The sequence below is a fragment of the Aythya fuligula genome, chromosome 5 (assembly GCF_009819795.1).
Source record: "Aythya fuligula isolate bAytFul2 chromosome 5, bAytFul2.pri, whole genome shotgun sequence".
NCBI lineage: Eukaryota > Metazoa > Chordata > Aves > Anseriformes > Anatidae > Aythya > Aythya fuligula.
In genome coordinates, this window is record NC_045563.1 from 25,864,787 (window position 1) to 25,884,480 (window position 19,694).

Sequence of the window (19,694 nt, forward strand, 5' to 3'; positions counted from 1 at the left end):
GGGTTACCTGACCCTGCAGGTACTGGGGACTTCAGGAGCTGAGGCACAAATCCCTAAAACCAAGCACGACAAAGCTGGCCAGCTTTTATCTCCACCTCGAGAAGAGCCTGTGGTGCTCCGTCAGAAACGAGGGAGGTTCCTCGCAACACAGTGCATGTTATAGAGCTGTTGGGTATTTCCATTATAAGCACCTGGTTTAAAAGTGAACAATTTGTCCAGTAAGGTTTATTGGCTGTGCACCATAACTGTTTCCATACAAAGATGTTATTCTTCCAAGCAGCAAAAATGATACTTTAGTTTAGTTTAGTTTTCAGGAAAACAAAACAAAACAACAACAACAACAAAAAACGTACAGGAACCCATAAAAAAGCTCAGGTATGTTCTGCTAAGTAGCATTCTGCTAATTCAGGTATGTTCTGCGAAGTGCATTTGAAATGGGCTGCCCAGGGAAGTGGTGGAGTCACCATCCATGGAGGTCTTTAAAAGACATTTAGATGTTGAACTTAGTGATATGGTTTAGTGGAGGACTTGTTAGTGTTAGGTCAGAGGTTGGACTCCATGATCTTGAGGTCTCTTCCAACCTAGACAATTCTGTGATTCGATCCCTCCAGCATAAAGGCAAACTGTGATATTGACAAAAAAAAAAAAAAGTCAATGCCAAAATCTCATGGAAATAGGATTAAGGAGTCTGCAACAGCTGTAGAAAACCAGAAGACTAATTGAAAAAGTCAATGTTCATTTTTTTCCCCGTTTGAAAAGTAGAGTTATCGTGTCCATTATCTGCAATATCACCCCCAGCCTTCCCCACACCGATGCTCACAGCAGTGCCTACAACATGTTCAGCCCCCCCCACACACTTTTCACATTACTGCACTTACAGAGTCATGCAGTAGGTCTCACAGCAAGACGCACAAAGCAAGCAACAGACGCTGCCCGCTCAGGATCATTGGAATGTGGATGGAGAGCATGCACCCAAATTCACACTGAATTTTTCACTCAATATTGAGAGCAGCCATGTGGTCTGGAGGCAATATGCCAGTCTGTCTCTTGCAAAATCTTGCTGAAGGAGGAATTTGGACTTTCAGAGGAGTACTCTCATTTACACCACAGTGAATATCAGTTGAATCCAAAGCTGTTATTAAGGGTTTTCAGCAGCCAAGGCAGCGCATTAATTACATTACTAACATAAGGAAAGTACAGCCCACACTGAGAAGGAAGAAATGAAAAGTCAGCTGTGTGGTTAATTGTAATTAAGATGACAACACAATGAGATTCCAGTTAAATACGTATAGCAAATATACACCTGAGGGAAGATTATTGAAATTATATTCAGAGAGAAAAAAAAAAAAAAAAAAAAAAAAAAAAAAGAAAGGAATGAGCAGCTGGTATGGGAGAAAAAAAAATAACCTAGAGGGTATAGCTCTGCAGCAAACCAGACTGGAGTTGCAGTGCAGTGTAGCTGAAGAACACAAACATGATCTGCTCAGCAGATGTAGGAACAGCGTGCCCTAAAGAACCAGGAGAACAGTTCATCTCATTAAAACTACCCAAACCGCCTGGTGCAGCTTATGCAAAGATCACATCGTGTAATTGGTTTAAAAGCTCTGGGGAAAAGTTCCTCGGGAATATCAACTATGAAAGGAAATCGAGTGACAGAGGAAAGCATAGAAATGAGACTGAACTATCCAAGAGTGGTTCTATCCCTGCCTTTTTTTTTTTTTTTTTTTAAGAAGTTATTCAACATTTTAGTGTAAAACACTGAACTAAAACAAGTCAGATAGTCCTCCTGGGTATGGCAGCTTGCTCCAAATACAAACTAATCAAACGATCCCCACAGCTGAGATCACCGGTACAGATACCTGGAGATCACGGGCCCTCTGACAGGCTATTTCAGCACGCTGGGAACACTCGAGGCTGAGGTAATGCATTTAGCTTGAGGTGATAAACCACCACCTGCAACACAAGGGATAGGCAGGCATCAACTCCTGCCATTTTGCTGAAAGTCTGTCACTTCAGCTGAAACAGAGCAACCCCTGGCTCCTTTCAGTGCAAACAGACCTCCAGCACGAAGCAGAACAGGCTTCTAAAGGCAACACAGAACAAAGTATGTTTGTGTTGCAGCGAAAGCTCGGGCTCATCGATTTCAAGCTTACAGAAAGATCCAAGGAATGCCAACAGGCAGTTTTTCCCCACAGTCACCACACCACCAGTGAGCGGTTATTTGGGATAGGAAGAACAGAACGAGCAGATAGGCCTGATAAAATTTTTTGGGGTGGAGGAAGGGCAGCAGACAGCACAACCAAGCTGCCACACATTTCTCTGACCCAGCTTTTTTCTCCTCTGAAAGATGCATCCAGTCCAGCTTTGTGCTCTTTCTTTCCCACCAAACAACCTTAAAGTGACTTCTGGGAAGCTCATTTCCCAAAGATTTTGCTCACTTCTGGCAAAGCTGTCTCCAGCCACAGCACGACGAGCACAGCAGAGGGCACAGCTAAAGAGATGAGACAAATCCATTAAATGAATTTGCAGCGGGTAGGAGAGCCCAGGCTACTTTCCCAGGATCTTTGCTGGAGGACCTTATGAAACGCAGAGGCAGGAATCCCCTAATGATCCTGCCAACGCTGGCAAACTACTTGGAGCCAAAAGTCCCTCAGCAGCTGCTCCACCGTTAAATGCACCGATCTGCCAGTTCGGAGGCAGCGCAGGTGTTGTGCACTCGGGTTGTTTCTCAAATATCTGACCGACTTGGGAGAAATGAGCAACCGAGTGCGAGCTGCTCGTCTCTCAAGGCACGCACACGCAGCGTGAGCGCTGCGATAATTAAATTGTTAGTCACATTGACAAGTGGGTGGAAGAGGCTGGGTACGTCTGATGCCGTTTGCTACAGGCAATTACAGATTCACCAGCGATGCATCTGTCACACGCAAAGATGGGCTCAGACCCAAGGATCTGTAACAGCTCCAATTCTGCCCAGTTCCCAGAAGTAAAAGGGAGCGAACAGGGCAGCTCCGCATCCGCAGCGTGGCTCAGACCCACCTCCAACCTACCGCGTGAAAACAGCTGTACGATTTCACATGCTCAAGTATTCATCCATGCAAGAACTTGCAGACACTGATGCTTATCCAAAGATCTGGGAATTCCCACTCTCCAAACTCTCCCCGATAACACTAACTGGTTCTGAAGCTCTTGCATGGCCTCAGCTCTGCCATGTGCCATCGCACTCGGTCCCTGCTTGGCACAGGGATCACAGGCTCGGCAGAGATTTGGCAGCAGCAGGAGGTAAATACCAGATCACTCCCTTCACTGAGCAGCTGAGTCGCAAAGGGCAAACTCATCTTTGTGACAATTTAAATCTTCCTCTAAAGCATGAAACTGAAAGTAATTTGATTTGACTTAATGAAGTAAATTCTCCCTGGGAGCTGGCAGTGAAAATAATCCAACCTTGTGCTCTAGAGCACCAGCACTATTTCACAGCCAAGCACAAGACAAGCTGGTAGCCTCAAGACCCCTCCATGTAAAGAGGGACATGATTAGGAAGAGTGGAAGGGGAAAAAAACAAATGTTAACTTCTAGTAGAGTAGTTTTTTGGAATGACCATCACCAACTGTGTCAACCCCACAAAGAGAACAAAGAACAAGACTCAGACAACTAAAGTGGGTTGTTTTTCCCCAAAGCAATTTTATTTGAGAAAATTGACAAAATCCCCCAAGCAGTCATTACAGAGAAATCCGTTAGTCCCCCACATCTGCCCCCCAGTACCCACCCCAGCGCGGTGAGGACCAAGGCGCAGCACCAGAGCGATGACACTGTAACAGTCACCTGGAGGACGTAAGGCCTCACCACATTTTTGAGAGAACGGTGTCTTCATACTCCGAGAAGGACGGGGAGAAGGGAATCACAACGGACAAGACGGGGAAGGCCCCTTGCTTGTACTGTCTTTTCAATTCATATAAAAACAAAAGCAAAAACCTTAACAGATCTACAGGCTTCAAACTGTAGGACCTAAAGCTACCTTCCAATGACTTCTGTAATTAAGTCCTGTGGCATCACTGCTGTTCTGCAGTGTAACAGCTTTAAAAACATACAAGGATAAAGGGAGAGGAGTGGACTTGGATTCTTAATATGGCTTTATAAAAAAAAAAAAAAAAAGAAAAATCAATATAAGCACTTGCCAGTGGAACTAACAACCCCAGGATCTTGGTGATGGCAAAGGAGCAACAAAACACTAACGCTGTTCGATGACAGTAAGTCATCTTTTCACCCTTTCCCATAGCCTCACCCTGGACAACCGTTTCCCCCGGCAACAGATCAGGTTCAGGTTGTCAATTATTAACAAATGCTTTTTTCCCAAATGGTAGGCTGGACCCAGGGCCATGATAACCTGCTCCCTAGCCAGAAGGGTCGAGGCACGTGAGACCAGAACGCTGTGCTGCTGAACCGTTTGCTCTGAAGGAATGCAGAGAAGGTGAAAGAATTTTAATCTCTGCCTACAAACTGCAGTGTGTAAGTCCAGGAAGTTAACCTGCCTGTTTTTCCCCAGCCTGCTTATTCATTGTAATTCCATCTGGACGGCTGAGGAACCATGAGAGGCTGCTTGCTCTCTGTGGTACCATACAGAAGAACAATTCTGTTGAGGGCACAGTTCAGACCCCCTTCGGATGTAGCATTAGCTTGTTCCTACCCTGTACTGCTTTTCAAGATCATCCTCATTCTTCCAACAACTCCTCTGCCATCCTTCAAAGCACCCCTTGCATCCTCAGACCTCAAAGCAGGGCACAGGCCTTCATGCTCCACATTAACGGCAGCTCACCTTGCTTTGAGGTCTCAGGAAATGAGATTCAGCCAGCTGCCTGCTGAATAAACGGTACGCTATTAGCTGAAAAAAGTCTCCTGCTCAATTTAAGATCAAGTTCCCTAGCATAACCTGCTCCTATTTGCTCTGTGACTGTATCTGAGGCCTTCTCTCTGCACAAAAGGTCGCTGCTGATTACAGCTTTCAGGAAAATTGCTGCATCATTTCAGGACAAGAGAGGCAAATCCAAGACAAGCACATGGAGTAAGGGCAGGCCCAAGGCTGGACAGCCTCTCTGAGCAAAGCAGGGCTCTGCTTTCCAAGCTCAAGCACGTTACAAAGCCGTCCTTCCAAGGCTCCCCTTACTCCAGGCTGAACCATCGTATGCTCAGGTGCCTTGACCCACCAGCTCCCACAGGGAGAAACGCCAAGGTCCACAACAGGGACCAAACCTTGGACCCCCCTCTATTATCCTCAAGCTCTGCTGGAATGGTAAATCCTATTTCTTTGCCCTCACCTTCGTTTGCATGAGGCCTGGATCCCAGCTGGTCGGAACAGGGAATCCCTCACTCCGCCCCAGTGCTGGCTGCATGGCACCTACAGAGCTCAGCAGGACCAAGTGGCTCAGGGTAACACTACAGTCACAGACAGATGGGAGACATCATCAAGATTACAAAAGGGGAACAGACAGCGCAAAAAGCTCGCTGCAGCTGTCACGGAAACATCATCTTTTATTTAATCGCTGCCCCAGGAAACCCCAAACCCATCACAAGCTGCCCCACCCTCAACATCTAAAAGGATTTCTCCAGTCCCCAGTTGCCTCCAGCTTTATGGTTCCCTCCCCCTTTGGGGTCCAAGTTCCTGCAGAAAAGCTCCAGTCAGGGGGTATCATCTGTGAGATGGCTCCGGGGGGCACGGCCGGTCCCAGCGGTGTCCAGCTGGGTCTGGGAGGAGGGGGAGGAGGACTTGTTCCTTTACTCAATCAGTTTCTTGGCCTTGAAGAAGCGACGCAGGTAGAAAACCTGCCAGGTGGCCAGTCCGATGAGACAGCACATGGAGAAAATGCTGAAGTACAGAACTCGGGTGTTTGTCGATTCTGAAAGAGACAAGAACCCATTGCATGGCAGTCTGACATCACGGGATGCTCCTTAAAACCCTGGGAACCTCGCCCTCCTCTCTCCCCACCCCTGCGAAACGTCAAAGGCAAGATATCAAACACCGTGAGGGCGAGGGCACCCAAGCACCAGCAGTACCTGAGAATAAACGCAGGGGGAACAATGAGAGGGAACAAGGTGAAACTTCGGTTAATGGGTAACGTGAAATGGTGAGATTAATGCTCATTAGGAATGGAGACAGGAAGAAATGGTTTCTAGAAATGGGAAACAAGACAGTACGACTGCTCAAGGGAAGAGAGAGGGCTTTCTCTTAGTAGGAACGGAACAGGCAGAGACTGCTGTAATTGCTTGTTCTCCCTAACAACACGTTCAGCAGAAGTAAGGGTCTTAGAGCTCCAGCCCTCCAAAGGAGCATAGTCTCTTACCATTCGTGTCCCTCATCTCTTCTTCTCGTTTCTTCATATAGGCAAAGTCATTCACAATAGACTCTGAGAGATCTTCCAGCCGCCTCAGTTCTACCTCCAGAGGCTTCAACTTCTCCACTTTAGCGATCTACAAAACAGGAGAGTCAGGCAGTCACTGAACCAAAGCCAAAAGCTCCTACACGGGCTTTTACTGCCATTTTGCACCACTCCTCCTCACACACTCCAGATCTGGGGCATCCTTCCCCCTCGGGAAACACCTCTACGAGCCAGGAACTCCCACTGCATAAACTGCTATCACCTCTCCCACCTGTTTGCTGAAACACACTCGGGTCTGCCCCTCCTACTCAACAGAGGCATACAACATGCATACAACACATCCTTCCTTATTCGGCCGAGCGTTACCTTACTCACAGTTGGCTTCTGACAAGTGGGCAGAGGAGCTTGCCACGTGGCTACACCTCCAGTGAACGTAAGTCACAGCTCAAGGTAAGTTGATTTTAACTTACAGGCGTGTGTAATATTGCTGGCTGTGCACACTGGATATTAGCGCCGAGACTCGCTTGGCTAAACGTTGCCCCAGAAAGTCGGGGCAGCCTGATCCTGACAGCAGCGGTTCGCTTACACCCACAGGAGCCCGGGGGTTGTGAGCTGAGAAGCTCAAGGCCAGGACACGCTCTTGGCAGGGCTGCACAGCTCCAGAGCACTGCAGCTGCCACCAGATGCCGCTGTGGGAATACCTATGGGATGGGCTACGCTTGAGCCAGTCAGAAAGATAAAAATATGCTTCCCTCGTAAAAGCTGGTTTGATACAACATCACTTTTTGTGCAGATCACACAACCTGAAAGCTACAGACTTGTATATAAAAGAAACATCTACAGGGAATTCAATTAGAAAGCTCACTCTGTAACAGAAATACTTGAAGTTGAGTGTATGAGCACGTGTCCTTGCCCTGATCCCGACCATAACCCGACTAATCATGCAAAATCTGTGACAAGGACATTACTAACTGCATTTCCTGCCACGGCTGCTTTGGAAAACTCTGGTTCTCACACAGGACTTGCCACTACCACGACTGACAGACAGGCCAACGCCAGGGTGACGCCACGTGGGGAAGGCTCAGCACCAAAAACACACGGGTGTCCCCACGGTGACGCAGAGGAGGCCCAGGAGGCACCCCCAGCCCACCCGGCAGGCAGTAGGTGGCGCTGGGGGAGCGGGCAAGCTGCAGCGCTGCTGAGACACTGCCAGGACACTGAAGGGTCTTTGCATGACACACATCTGGGTAAGCAGCAGGCTCTCGAGCAGTCATCTGAGCCGTTTTATGCTGAGGTGAGCTGTACGTTAAATCTGCCAGCGCAGCAGTGTCAGCTTGGAGCACACGTGCGAAGAGGGCGTAGGAAATGAGAGGTTAAAACCCTCCCGGCTTTCTAGTCAAGAGGCTGCACTGACAAAACTCTGGCCAGGATGCACATCTGCCAGCAGATCTTTGCTAAAAAAAACCTAGCAGCAGCACAAGCGTGCCTACAGCCTGGACTCTGCTGACACAGCTCTAGCAGCAGGTCTGTACCAGGGACAAGGGGTCAGGGACCTCTGCTGACAAAACAACCCTGAGCTGACTGCCTCCGTTATCCTCCTGGAGGGCACTTTTCCATACCCACAGGCTTGAACGACTCCCCTGGGAAAAACTCTGTTTTTTCTGCTCCATCCTGCATCCCTTCAGCTGCTTTTAAAAGGTGTAGCTACAAAAACATGACAGCCTATTTCAGTCCTGCATGTACTCTCACACACACAACCTGGATTTCTCTCAGCCCAAGTGAAACCAAAGAGCACTGCTGCTCCAAGACAGTCTGTAAAAAGCCCACTGAGCCTCCGTGGTGGTGGAACACCGCGGTCCTGGAAGGCACAAGAACATCCGTACCAAACAAACAGCTGAGACAACTCCACTGAGCTTCTCGGGGGCCACTTAAAGGTGCATCAAAGCCTGCCTAGCACAGAGAGAGACTGTAGCCAGGAACTGGCAAGGAGTTGCTCATCCGGAAAGGAATTTTAAGAAGTTTAAATCTCCAAGCCTTCTCGGTGTCCTCTGAAAAGTCCTTTCACTCCTACTTACTGACTGAAGAAAGGTGTTTCTCCCATCCCAGAGAACTAAGGCCCGTCACTGCCATGCAGCAGGGCAGTAAGATTTTCTAACCTGGATCACTCTCCCAGCTCCTCTGCTCCAAACACATCTGCACCTATGCAAGTTCATGAAGCCAGGCACGGACATCATCCCTGCTCTCACTGCCCATGCCCACGCACAAGCAGGACAGCATCACTGCCCCTAATCCAACCCCTGCATCAACTCTTGTAGGAGTTCAGCAAGAACCAGTGGGGGGAGGACAAAGGCACTGCTGGCTCCAAGGACACTAAGAAAAGGTTCAAAAAGGCAGCGATTCCAGGAGAGAAATCTGGCAGCAGCCTTCCCCCTGAGGCCTTACAACAACCTGTCAAGTCCTAAAACACAAATACTCTAGCAACCTGAGGCAGAGGGTGAAAAAAAAGAAAAAACACTACGAAACAGTGCCTAAAGATCAGTAGTAGCTTTACAAGCACTAGGTGAGACTGAGTCCTTCGCAGACACACCACTCAACAAGGCTCGACACAGCCTGTCCCTCAGAGGTCCCCATGAGGCAAGGACGCTTGTTGGCAGTGTCGAGATCTCCATTCAGGTGGGACTGCAAGTCTGAATTCTTCTTTTCCTACATTTGTCCCTTCTCCATTGGTAGAGCTACACTGGGGACAAGAGTAACACGTACTGGGTTTGATAACGTAACTCAAGAGTAATCTGCAGGGCTGTTTTAAAGACATTCTGTAAACACAGTCACCAGAGTCCTCCCGGTTACACTCTCAGGGGTCCCCACGTAGGATTTCACCATCTCGTAATCCTCCAACAGCTGGTTTAGCCGGACAGACTGCCCACTGACTGCTTTGCTCTTCCCCAGCCCCAAGCAGTTTTTCTACTCTTCACGTACAGTGACTGTACTGACGTAAGCCACGGAGGAATGGCTAGCCCAGAGTTCAGAAGGACAGCAGAACCCAGCATGCCCATCTGAGAATCTCATCAGTTCCCTAACTGCCACCATACGCAGTCTCCTCTGTTGCCCTCTCCTCCCTAAGGCAGGAACCTTTCTCCTCTAACAACTCTCAGGCTCTGCTGGGGGCTGCTCGACCCCAAATTCCAGCAAGCCAGAAGCACAGAAGCCATCAAAATTCAGCACCCAAAACCACCAGACTGGCCCAGCCACAAAGCAACTGCTATTCCTCACAGCTGCTCCGGGGCTAAGCAAGCTGTGTCCTCCCAGGATGGGAACGTTCAGGGTTTGATGCCTGTTCCCAGTGTGACGCCTGCAAACCAAATACACATTTCACACCAACTGCCAAATACCTTTACACTGATATACGGCCAGTTCTTAGCAACTCACAAGCACCGTGTTTCAGGGCTGTCAAGCCAACACATCTCCCAGTGAGGAAGGCAGTAACGATGCAGCTTGACCTTTAGGAGGCTCTGACGTTCACCTAAAATACCCTCCACTGTTAGGGCAGGGGAAACTGCACATCTCAGTATCTTGTTGCTTGTAATACCTATGCCCAGAAGCTGGGTCACACTGCCCTGGCAAAGATATAAATAAAAGTTCACACATTAGGCTCCAGTTCCCAGAGCCCAGAACAAATGTCAGTTGATATTTATCTTTTTTTTTTTTTTTTTTCCCCTAGCAGACAAAGCTTCCCTGGGACTGTAAGTTGCAGACAGGCTTTCATCACCGCTGGGAAAATGGCTTCCCATCATGAGCCCCAGATCTACAAATAGCATCACGTGAGTGCTGGGAAAGGGGAGTCCGAGGGGCAGGCAGCCAGGGGACATACCTCCTCGTAGTTCTTTGCTTCGACTCCATGCTTCATATCCAGAATCACGAGCTGGTCCGGCATCCTCCCTGTTCCTGGAAGCATAATGAAAGGATTCATTGTGCAAAACGTTCAGCCTGCCAGGAAATCACCAGCTCGCTCTCCCCAGCGCTGAGGAAGGCCTCACAACATCCCTCCCCTCCGTGTCTGCAGCTAACTGCGGAGGCAGCACAGTCCAGCCTAAAAATACAGACTTCAGAATAAATCCTGGCTGAGGGAGAGCCTCCCAAAGATAATGGGAACAAGCTGTAACCAAAAGTGCTAAGTGTGTGTAGGATGCAAATCACTGTAAAAACTGCAGAGGATTAGAAATGAATACCAGCTGCCACGAGGCAGCCTGGCTCAAGTCACCAGGGGGACAACTCTTCAAGCTGGGAAGCCCGTGTTCCTCCTCGCAGGAAGTACACCAACAGCCACCAAGGTTACTGAGGTGGGAAGTGATTTTATATTTAGAAAAGAAGAAGGAAAGCTGCTTTAATTGAGGAAGGCAGCATATGGGGACTAGTGATCCTCACATGCTGCACTATCTGCAGAAACGAAGGCAGCATCTTTACTGCAGGATCTTTACAGGGAAAGAACTGACCAGACACACTGTTCTCAGACCCACGTTGCAAATGCAAACCCCAAGATGTCTGCAGCCACAAAAACAAGATTTCTGCAGCCACAAAAACAGTGAGGAGGATAAGGCTGCAGTCAACAGCACAAGTATCTTTTAAGGCTGTGGCCCCTTGCTGGAGAAGCCTACTGCTAATTCCTTGTTTGTTTTTTAACTGCTACAAATTCTCATATCTGAGAATATTCACAAGAGGGGGGGGGGAAAACGTCTTATGCATTTAAGACACTCTAAAGGCATGCAGCACATCAGCTGACCCGAGCATCATACTGCACCCTACCACCCACCAAGGAAATGTCTGTACACAACACATTCCCAAAGCCCAGCACTTGGGGGCATGCAGTTGTCCCCAGCGAGCTGCCAGCACAGCACAAGGTCTGAATTCCCTCACACTGCAAACTTCAGAGCTTTTCTCCAGGAGCACGTCCAATTCTCACACCGAGCCCTAGGTAGCTGCCAGGTGGACGTTCCCTCAGCCCACAAGCAAACTCAACATACAGGTAACACAGGGTCACTGCAGCCAGAGGCAGCAACATATTGCAGGTCTTCAATGCAACATCCCCAGTTTTTGTCTCTATCCACTGAACAGCTCTTCCAACAGCAGACTGGAATCACCTCCACCTTCTACTGCTGTCAGTGCACAGAATGATCCACTAGCAACATCACCCTTATCATCTGCAAACTGTTTCTTAATTCCTGAGGGATAATGCAGCTCAAAATTCTCACTCAGACACCTAAAAGCCTCATAGATAAATCAGAATTAGGATGTTTTTGTATAAAAGACCAGTTACTGTAAAAACGAACTTAAAACCTAGCACATTCTTTAACAGACGTGTTGTACACAACCATGCAGTGCTCCTTCCTCCAGCCACAAGTTTTGACCACTTTTGATGCCTATCAGCATGCCTGCAGACTGGCAGGCAGGGGGATTGACAGTAGCTGCAGAAGAAAATGCGAAGCATGCAGTTCAGAGAGGGTTTTTTTTATGTTGTTTAAATTACAGCAACTTGGTTGGACAACTTGAGCTTCCAGGAGGAGATGAGAAAGATGAAGAGGACAGTGAAGAGAACAGAACTGGAAGGATTCATCTGTAAGGCTGGAGGGGAGAGCTGCCAAGAAAGCAGAAAAATGAGAGCTGCTGGGAGCAAGGGGATGGAAAGCAGACATTCTGCAAGAGGTTAACGTTGTCAGAGACTGCCCTGGAAAACCTCAAGCTGCTCTTCCAGAAGATTACTGAGCCCAAGGCACAAGCAGAAGCTTCCCTTAAGCTCATCAGATCCTCTGCGCCTCCTTACACCTCCTGCAGCTGGGGCTCACCAGAGCAGAGATCAGATCAGCACAGTAAAACAAACCGAAAAAAGCAGCAAGTCCCAGCTAAGCCATCCAGCTGATAACTACAACCCCCAGGGTCTTCAAGAGGTTATCTCATGCAAGTACGGAGCTGTTTCCTAGGAGACTAAAGGAGCTCCTCATTTGTAGTCAATGCAAAAACAAGGTGGTTGAACTGGAGGTCATTTTTTTTTTCACAAAAGAATGCCAGAAAAAATAAGGTATGAAACCCCAACTTGGGAAAAGTAGGATTATGGAAGGAGCAAAGAGGTAAAGATGGAGATGGGAGAGGGACTTTTAATCAGGGAGTGTAGCAATAGGACAAAGGGCAATGGCTTTAAATCAAAAGAGGGCAGATTTCGATTAGACATGAGGAAGAAATTCTTTACCCAGAGGGTGGTGAGGCACTGGCACAGGTTGCCCAGAGCAGCTGTGGATGCCCCATCCCTGGAGGTGCTCAAGGCTTTGGGCAACCTGGTCTGGTGCTGTGCTTGTCAGGAACTGGCTCACGATGCTAGAGTAAGTGCCCTTGGGAACACATCAGTGGTCAGTAAGACAGGATCCTTCCACCCTGGAAGCGGGGCAAAAAGCCCATCGTACGAACACGCACAGCTTCAAGGAGCACTCTAAGAACTCCTTCCCTCTCCTAGTGTGGGCCTTCTGCACAGGATCTCCTTCTCACTTCCTCTTCCTCATTTCTGCGGTGAAGGATTGAGAAATCCCAGTCGCTCAGATCTCTCAGGGCCCAACGGCTCTGGGCTTCCTCTACCAACAGTTCTCCTCTTCCAGAGCTCCAACGCCCTCCTTGCTGCAGCACTGCAAGTCCTGACCACCTACTAGAGGTAACTATGAAAAGGAAAGGAGAAACATGGGGAGAAAAGAGAGCCTGGTCAGTTGCCCCTTCCCCTTGCTTGCATTAAAGGGGAAAGGAGGCACTGCCTTGTGACACAGTTACTTCTTTCACAGCACCTCACCCGTGTCCTGCACTGATCAGGCCTCAGGGTGCCACCTCCCTTGCTTCAACGTTTCCTTAAAATCCAGCACAAGCAGGGGAAATCTGCAGACACCCATCACGCAGTAAAAATTGTCAGCAAGGTTTGTGGGGCCCCTGGGTCAAAGAAGAAACTGGCAGCTTGAAGGACCCTAAAGAGAAGGCCTATAGAAGAAGATCCAACTGCCCAACTGAACAGCTCTAGATTTTGGCACTTCAGTCCCCACTAGCCACTGAGCAGAAGCTGTGCTTACAAATGTTATCCTCGTTGGTACCAAAAGCTCCAATACAAGCTTGCAACAAGGCAGGGAAGCCAAGGAGCAAACACTTGACACAACAAAAAGAGCCACAAGAGGCTCTGGCTAGGCAAGAAACCTCTGGTCACAAGCACTGAAGTAAGAGTCTAGACACAACTAAAGAAAGAAGCCTCTCCCACTTCAGTGCGTGATCTCTGAAAGGGTTTGTGGCACTGTCTGGAGGCCTCCCAAACACCCAGGTGTGGGACAGTAAATAGCAGCAGCAGCTCTCCCGGATGAGTCACCGGGGCCTGCATGTCTCGATGCGTTAAGGAGCACTGGGAAGCCCTACCTTCACCATGAAAAGGCAGAACCCTGAGCACTTGGGGTCACTGTCTCATCTGCAAAATATGATGGAAGAGGTTTTCAAGCCAGATCCCTCCCCGAACCGATAAAGATGGCCTTCTGTTTCTGGAAAGTTCTCTGCAACTTGCAAATTACTTGCATCTTCTGCACAGAGCAGAGCAGAGCAGATGCTGCCTTTCAGCAGATCCGGGGAACGCTGCTAGTGACTGCTCTTCGGGGTCTATACGGTAAGACACGGGAGAATCAGCTCCAGGGAGCAGAACTCAGACAGTGACGGTGAGGAGACGCGAGCACTCACAAGCTTGCACAGGCTCACCCACACCACAGGGGACTGGAAGCCACGTGCTGGCTGCTTTCAGCACATCTGTCCCGAGGATGAGCCCGGGCACCCAGAGCAGCACATGCGTCACCTCACAGGAAACGAGCCTCGGTGCTCGTTAGGCAACTATCCCTGCAGCACAAATGCAAAGCTGACGTCCGGCTCATTTCCCCTTCCCTTTATCGACTGCTTCGCAGTTGTGGGTGCAAACCATGGCCACGTGCTGCTAACCTAACAGGATTGCAGCCAAGCACACGCTCTGCAGGTCACATTCTAGCTAATGGGGAGAGATGGGCAGCGGGGGAGAAAGGCCAGGTCCTGGAAACGATGGCATCATGCTCCGTTCTGGCTTGACTGCAGGATGAGAAGCATGAAAAGAGCAGGAGAGGTGAGGCTTGCACCCTGATGCTGCCATTCACTGCGACTGTGCTGACCTGTGTAGGAGGAACACAATTCCCCTTTCTTAGGCCTCTTTCAGAGGAAACCTGAGCGCTCTGTACAGCAGCCACAGGGGAATACTTAACTTCCAAATGCAACACAGACAGCAAATGCTCTGCACCAGTAAGATTGTCCACAAACTCCTGAGAAACAGCTTTAAAAGGCAAAACGTTCTGCAGACTCTGCTCAGAACCACAATCCACGTACCTCTCATGCACACATCCACCCGAATTCACCAGAAGCTAAAGGACACTTACCCACGGGAAGCTTGCTCTCGAAGCAGGCCTCAAACATGTCATAGTCTTCAGTGGTGAAGGCAAACTTGCCCTTCGTGGCATCCTCCTTGGCGTACAGGATGTGTCCCGCCGAGTCAGTTATCTGTGTGAGAGAGAGACGGCGAGGGTAAGGAACAGCACTGCACTGCCACGGGATCACTCAGCATAAAACCTGTACAGGTTCTCCTGGATCTGCCACATTCTGATTTTGGAGGTTTCCCCTCTTCTTTGCACCTGTATCAACTCCTCCCCTACGGATCCCCACCGAGCTGACAAAGCCGGAGTGCCTCTTTGTAACTACCAACTCAAACAAATAAACAAAACAAATAGAGAAAAAGAAACAAAACCAAAAAAAAAATGAAAACCAACCCAAAACCGAAAACCACACCGATTTCTCTTCCTCCTATAACCCCTGAATACAGGCTGCATTTAGGAACTCGAGCTGTGCCAAACTGTCATTCGCTGCCTTCTTTTTGCAAGCAAAATTCAGAAATTCCCATGGTAGCAGACGCAGAGAAGCCTTATGGGACAAAAAAGGCTCATTCCCCAGAAGATGACACAAAGAAGGGTGTATCTATTACTCCAGAAATGAATAATCAGCGTGGCCCCAAGTTACACAAGGTCAGGGTGCCAAGGTCCATAGAAGTGGCCACTTCAGAGAACTCACTCAGACTACACAGACGGAGTAATGACTGCTTTGCACTACGTCTCTGAAATTACTAAGAATAGGTAAAAACTGTACACGGTCTACAAAAATGCTTCACCCAAGAGTAAAAAAGGACACACATTCCGTGGCACAGACTGAGACAATTGCTGTGCTCAATTAAAAGGTCAAGCCACTCGAAATACACTGAGTTGGGTAAAAAAAATGCAGGCATTACCATGCTGCAAGAAAATCAACAGCACTCTCCTCTGCATTGTTTCCCGGTTTCCCTCAGCAGGTATGTCTGAAGAGCCCGAGAATCATCTCAAGGATGCAGAAGGCAGAAGTGCAGAACATATTTTGTGGTACAGAGCAGATACATCAGACATTCTCCTTTACTCCACCTTACAACTGAAGTCTACAACCTTGCAATCTACAACCTTGTTTCCCTGTAAAAGAGCCACATGGAAGGGCTACGTACCCAAAATGATTTTAGGGAAACGCTTCTTTTCTTATTTCAACACCTAATTAACTCCCTGCCACAGGACAGCACTGAGACTGACCGCTTGCTCATATTCGGAACAGGTACAGACTTTTACGTGGATATAATGAGTTGCTACACTAGGCAGGAAAAATAATAAAGGGTATAAATCCTGCAGCCTCAGGGCATAAGGAACAAGCTCCCCCTGCACACAGATTGCTCCATAACCGTGTGTTGCAGGACGTGCAGCTGCTGCCCCTGTGCCATATGGCATTGTCTACCTGAGAACACCTCGGAGCCTCCGTGGCTGCTCCCTTTCAGAGCTCCACCTGCGTCTGAGCTGTGCACAAATGAGCGCACGCCACGCAGCCGGGCACAGGCTGCCGGCACCTGGCCGTGCCAGCACGGCACACGGGCACACGTCCCGGTCACTGCGTGCTGCAGGAAAACCAGGGCACCTGCCTGGCTGCACATCTGGGCTGGCACTGGGCTCTCACCAAGCTGTGCGACAAGAACACCGCAAAGAAAGCCCTCAAATGCCCCTGTTGTTTCCAGCATTATTCCCTCAGGGCTTTCTGGGAGCAGAGCTAATCTTTAGCGAGAGGATATTGCGCTGCTTGAGCTGGTTTTGTCCTTTCCAGCTCCAACGGCCTGCCCACAATCGGGATCTGAGATGGCAAGAGCTGTGCTCTGCTCCCCGAATCAGCCCCGTGCATCAGCTCAGCTGGGCGTGCGGGGGTGGGAAAAGCTGCTAAAAGCCCAGCCAGAACACTTGCGGGGGAGAGGCTGACCTGAAAGGGATTTTTCATGATGTTCAAACGTTATTTACAGTAACACGGCCCTCCACAGGCAGGGCATTGTTCGCCCCTGACAAAGAGCCCAGCGATTCCCCGTCCCGCCAGGCCCTACAACGGCACAGCCGCACGTGATGTGATGCTGGCGGGACGTCATCCGCCCCGAGGCTCCCTGCTGCAGCCAGCTGGCAGGGCGCGAGGATTCCTCGCAACAGAGGCTGCCACTGTTGGTGTGGGAGCACCACAAACACCCCGCTCAGCTCACGGATGGGAGCTGCACCGAGCACGGCCACAATTAACCACCAGCCTCCCACCTTCGGGTGGCCCCATCCCGGGGACCGGAGCAGGTCAGGCAGCAAGGGAGGAGTGAGACCACCGCGGGTGGATGTCCTGAGCTGTGTTTTCTCACAGCAACTGGGACACAAGGAGCACGAAGCATGCACCTAGCACAGGCACTGCCACACTCACAGCAGGCCCAGAGCACCAGGTGGCTGCACCTGAGCGGTAAGATGGAAAGCAGGAATGGCATAGGTGGTTATGTGTCCCTTGTGGCTTTTGAGAGTAGCGTGGGACCTTCACTTACTGATTTTTACATCAAATTGATTTTATAGTTTCAGCAAAATGGAACTTCATAGCTCTGGTCAAATGGAGCTTCCACAAGCACTCCTGTTTGGGTACCTGCTTCAGGAGCAAAGCCAGAGTGAGACTGAAGCGTTCACCACCTCCCTAGGCAAGGCCTCTGTAACAAGGGGAGGTTTCTAAGAGACTGAGGGGTCAGGGTGGGCAACCCGAGAAGCAGGAGGCTCGGTAAGAGAAAAACAGGGGGATGTGCTCAACCTGAAATACACGCGCCTCACCAGGGGAAGGTTTTAAAGCACATAAGCTGCCCACATACAGACACATTTCCTTTTATAGATGATGCAACAGATTAAAAATAAAATAAAATAAAATAAAAATAAAAATAAACCAAAAGCAGGGCTCCAGAGGCAGCCCACAACCGGGGCCAGCTGCCGCAGGGCCTCCACGTGCCCGGCTGCGCCGTGACCCCGTTCCCGAGCAGCCCCCCCCGCCCCCCGGTCCTGCCCCGTCCCGGCCCCGTCCCCCTGCCCCCACACCGGGCCGGGCCCCGCCGCCCCCCAGCCCCGCCCCGGCCCCGCCCCGCGCCACGTCCGGGCCGAGCCGAGCCGAGCAGCGGCAGCGCCGGTCCCGGTCCCGGTGCCGGTGGCGGTCCCGGTGTCGGTCCCGGTGCCGTCACCTTGAGGTTGGCGGAGGGCCCGCTGGAGGAGCCCGGCGGGGCGCCGATCTCGTACTCGCCGGTGACCAGCGTGTCGCGGTGGATCTCCTCCCGCAGGCACTTGCGCGCCTTGCCGGGCAGCTGGAAGGAGATGGGCCGCGCCGGGCCGGCCAGCAGCAGCAGCAGCAGCAGCGGCAGCAGCGGGAACGGGAGCGGGGCCGGCCGGGGCCGGGGCCCGGCGCTGTGTCGGGGGCGGCCGGGCGGCGGCAGCGGCAGCGGCATGGCGGCGGCTCGGGCAGCGACGGGGCCGGCCTCCGCCCCGCTCCGCCCCACGTGACCGCCGCCGCCGCCTGCGTCACGCCGCGGGAGCCGTTGGCGCTCGAATCGGGCCCGCGCCGCGGGGCGGGGCCTCGCCTCACGGGCGGCCGTTGGGGGGGTGGGGGGGTATGGCCGGCACCTCCATGAGGGGGTCCTCGGTACGGCTTTGCCCGAGGTGTTGTAATAAAATAAAATAAAACACGTAGGCACACAGCAAGGTGCGCACAGTCTAAATTCACACACATTTACCCATATCACACATTTACCCATATCTGAACGCCTCCCAAGCCCTCCCCTGGAAGATGTGCTTGTTTCCTAACGTCACATAGTATATTTTTATATATTTTTTTTTAAATTCCCGAGTAATTCCCCCTGTCATCATCAGCCGACAAAGCTGCTCTACCAGGCAGCTCGCTCCTTTGGACCAGCACCATGCAAATACTGTATGACAGTGGCAGAAGCACACGAGTGCTTTTGACAGCAAACAAAATTCTGACAGCTTCAAAAGGGCTTTTTTCCCCCTCCCTCTCCACCGTGTGCTCAGACCTACGTTTTTTTAATATATTTTGGTCATGCATACTTCAAGTATTTGCCTTTTTAGGAACGCAGCACCGAATAACCACACCGCAGCCATACCAGCTTTTGGTGGTCTCTCCCCCCAACCCCTCAGCTCCATTTTCCCCCTTGGCCCCTGCCCGCTGGCACCTTGCCTCCCGCAGGGCCAGGCCTGGGGGAAGACGTGCAAGTTGTGGCAGGAACAGGCAGCTAAGGGCACGCCAGAGGAACGGCGAGTTTTTGGCTGCGATCCTTTAGTCACGTCCTCTCTGTGTGCCTTTGGCCTCGGCTGCGCTCTCCAGTATTAGTTGGCTTGACGCAGGGGGAAAAGAGGGAGGAAAATTTCCCAAACGCGTGGTTGTGATTAACACAGCTCCTGGGATTGTCCACAAGTGTTTGGGTGTGTTGAGATACAAGGAAATGTGGGAAGAAAGAAATGAATAGTAACATTGCTAGAAAATTATAATAATAAAAAGCTCTTTGATTTCTATTAACTAGAGTTTAAAAAATAAAAATAAACCATTGTTTGGCTTCAATTTCCTAAACGTCATTGTTCCTCTCTCTAGGCAAACCATGTATTTTGTGACAAGCAGTAACTGGGAACCACCACAAACTTCAGTCTCAAGAGCCTGAAAACCAGCAGACTTCATGCCTCGATGTTCATATGCAGATCGAGATAGGCCAAGCCTTGACCACAGTGTTTTAAAGAAGAGCTCTGCTATTCCACGTGCTCATATTTACTGAAGCAATATGATGAAGCCCTCCATATGAAGGAACAGAAACCTACCCCAGCTTTACGGTGACAGAGAAATCTCTTCTTTGAGGGA

General features: G+C 50.3%; 1 protein-coding gene across 1 annotated transcript; it reads right to left on the reverse strand.

Moving 5' to 3' along the window:
• Positions 1–3,654: 3,654 nt before the first annotated feature.
• TMED10 (transmembrane p24 trafficking protein 10) lies at positions 3,655–18,198 on the reverse strand (the record flags this gene model as incomplete). The annotated part of the gene is made up of 5 exons (XM_032188318.1): positions 3,655–5,888; positions 6,333–6,459; positions 10,237–10,310; positions 14,825–14,945; positions 18,016–18,198. Coding segments are annotated over 5 exons (627 nt in total), but the record flags the coding sequence as incomplete, so codon positions are not given.
• Positions 18,199–19,694: the final 1,496 nt, after the last annotated feature.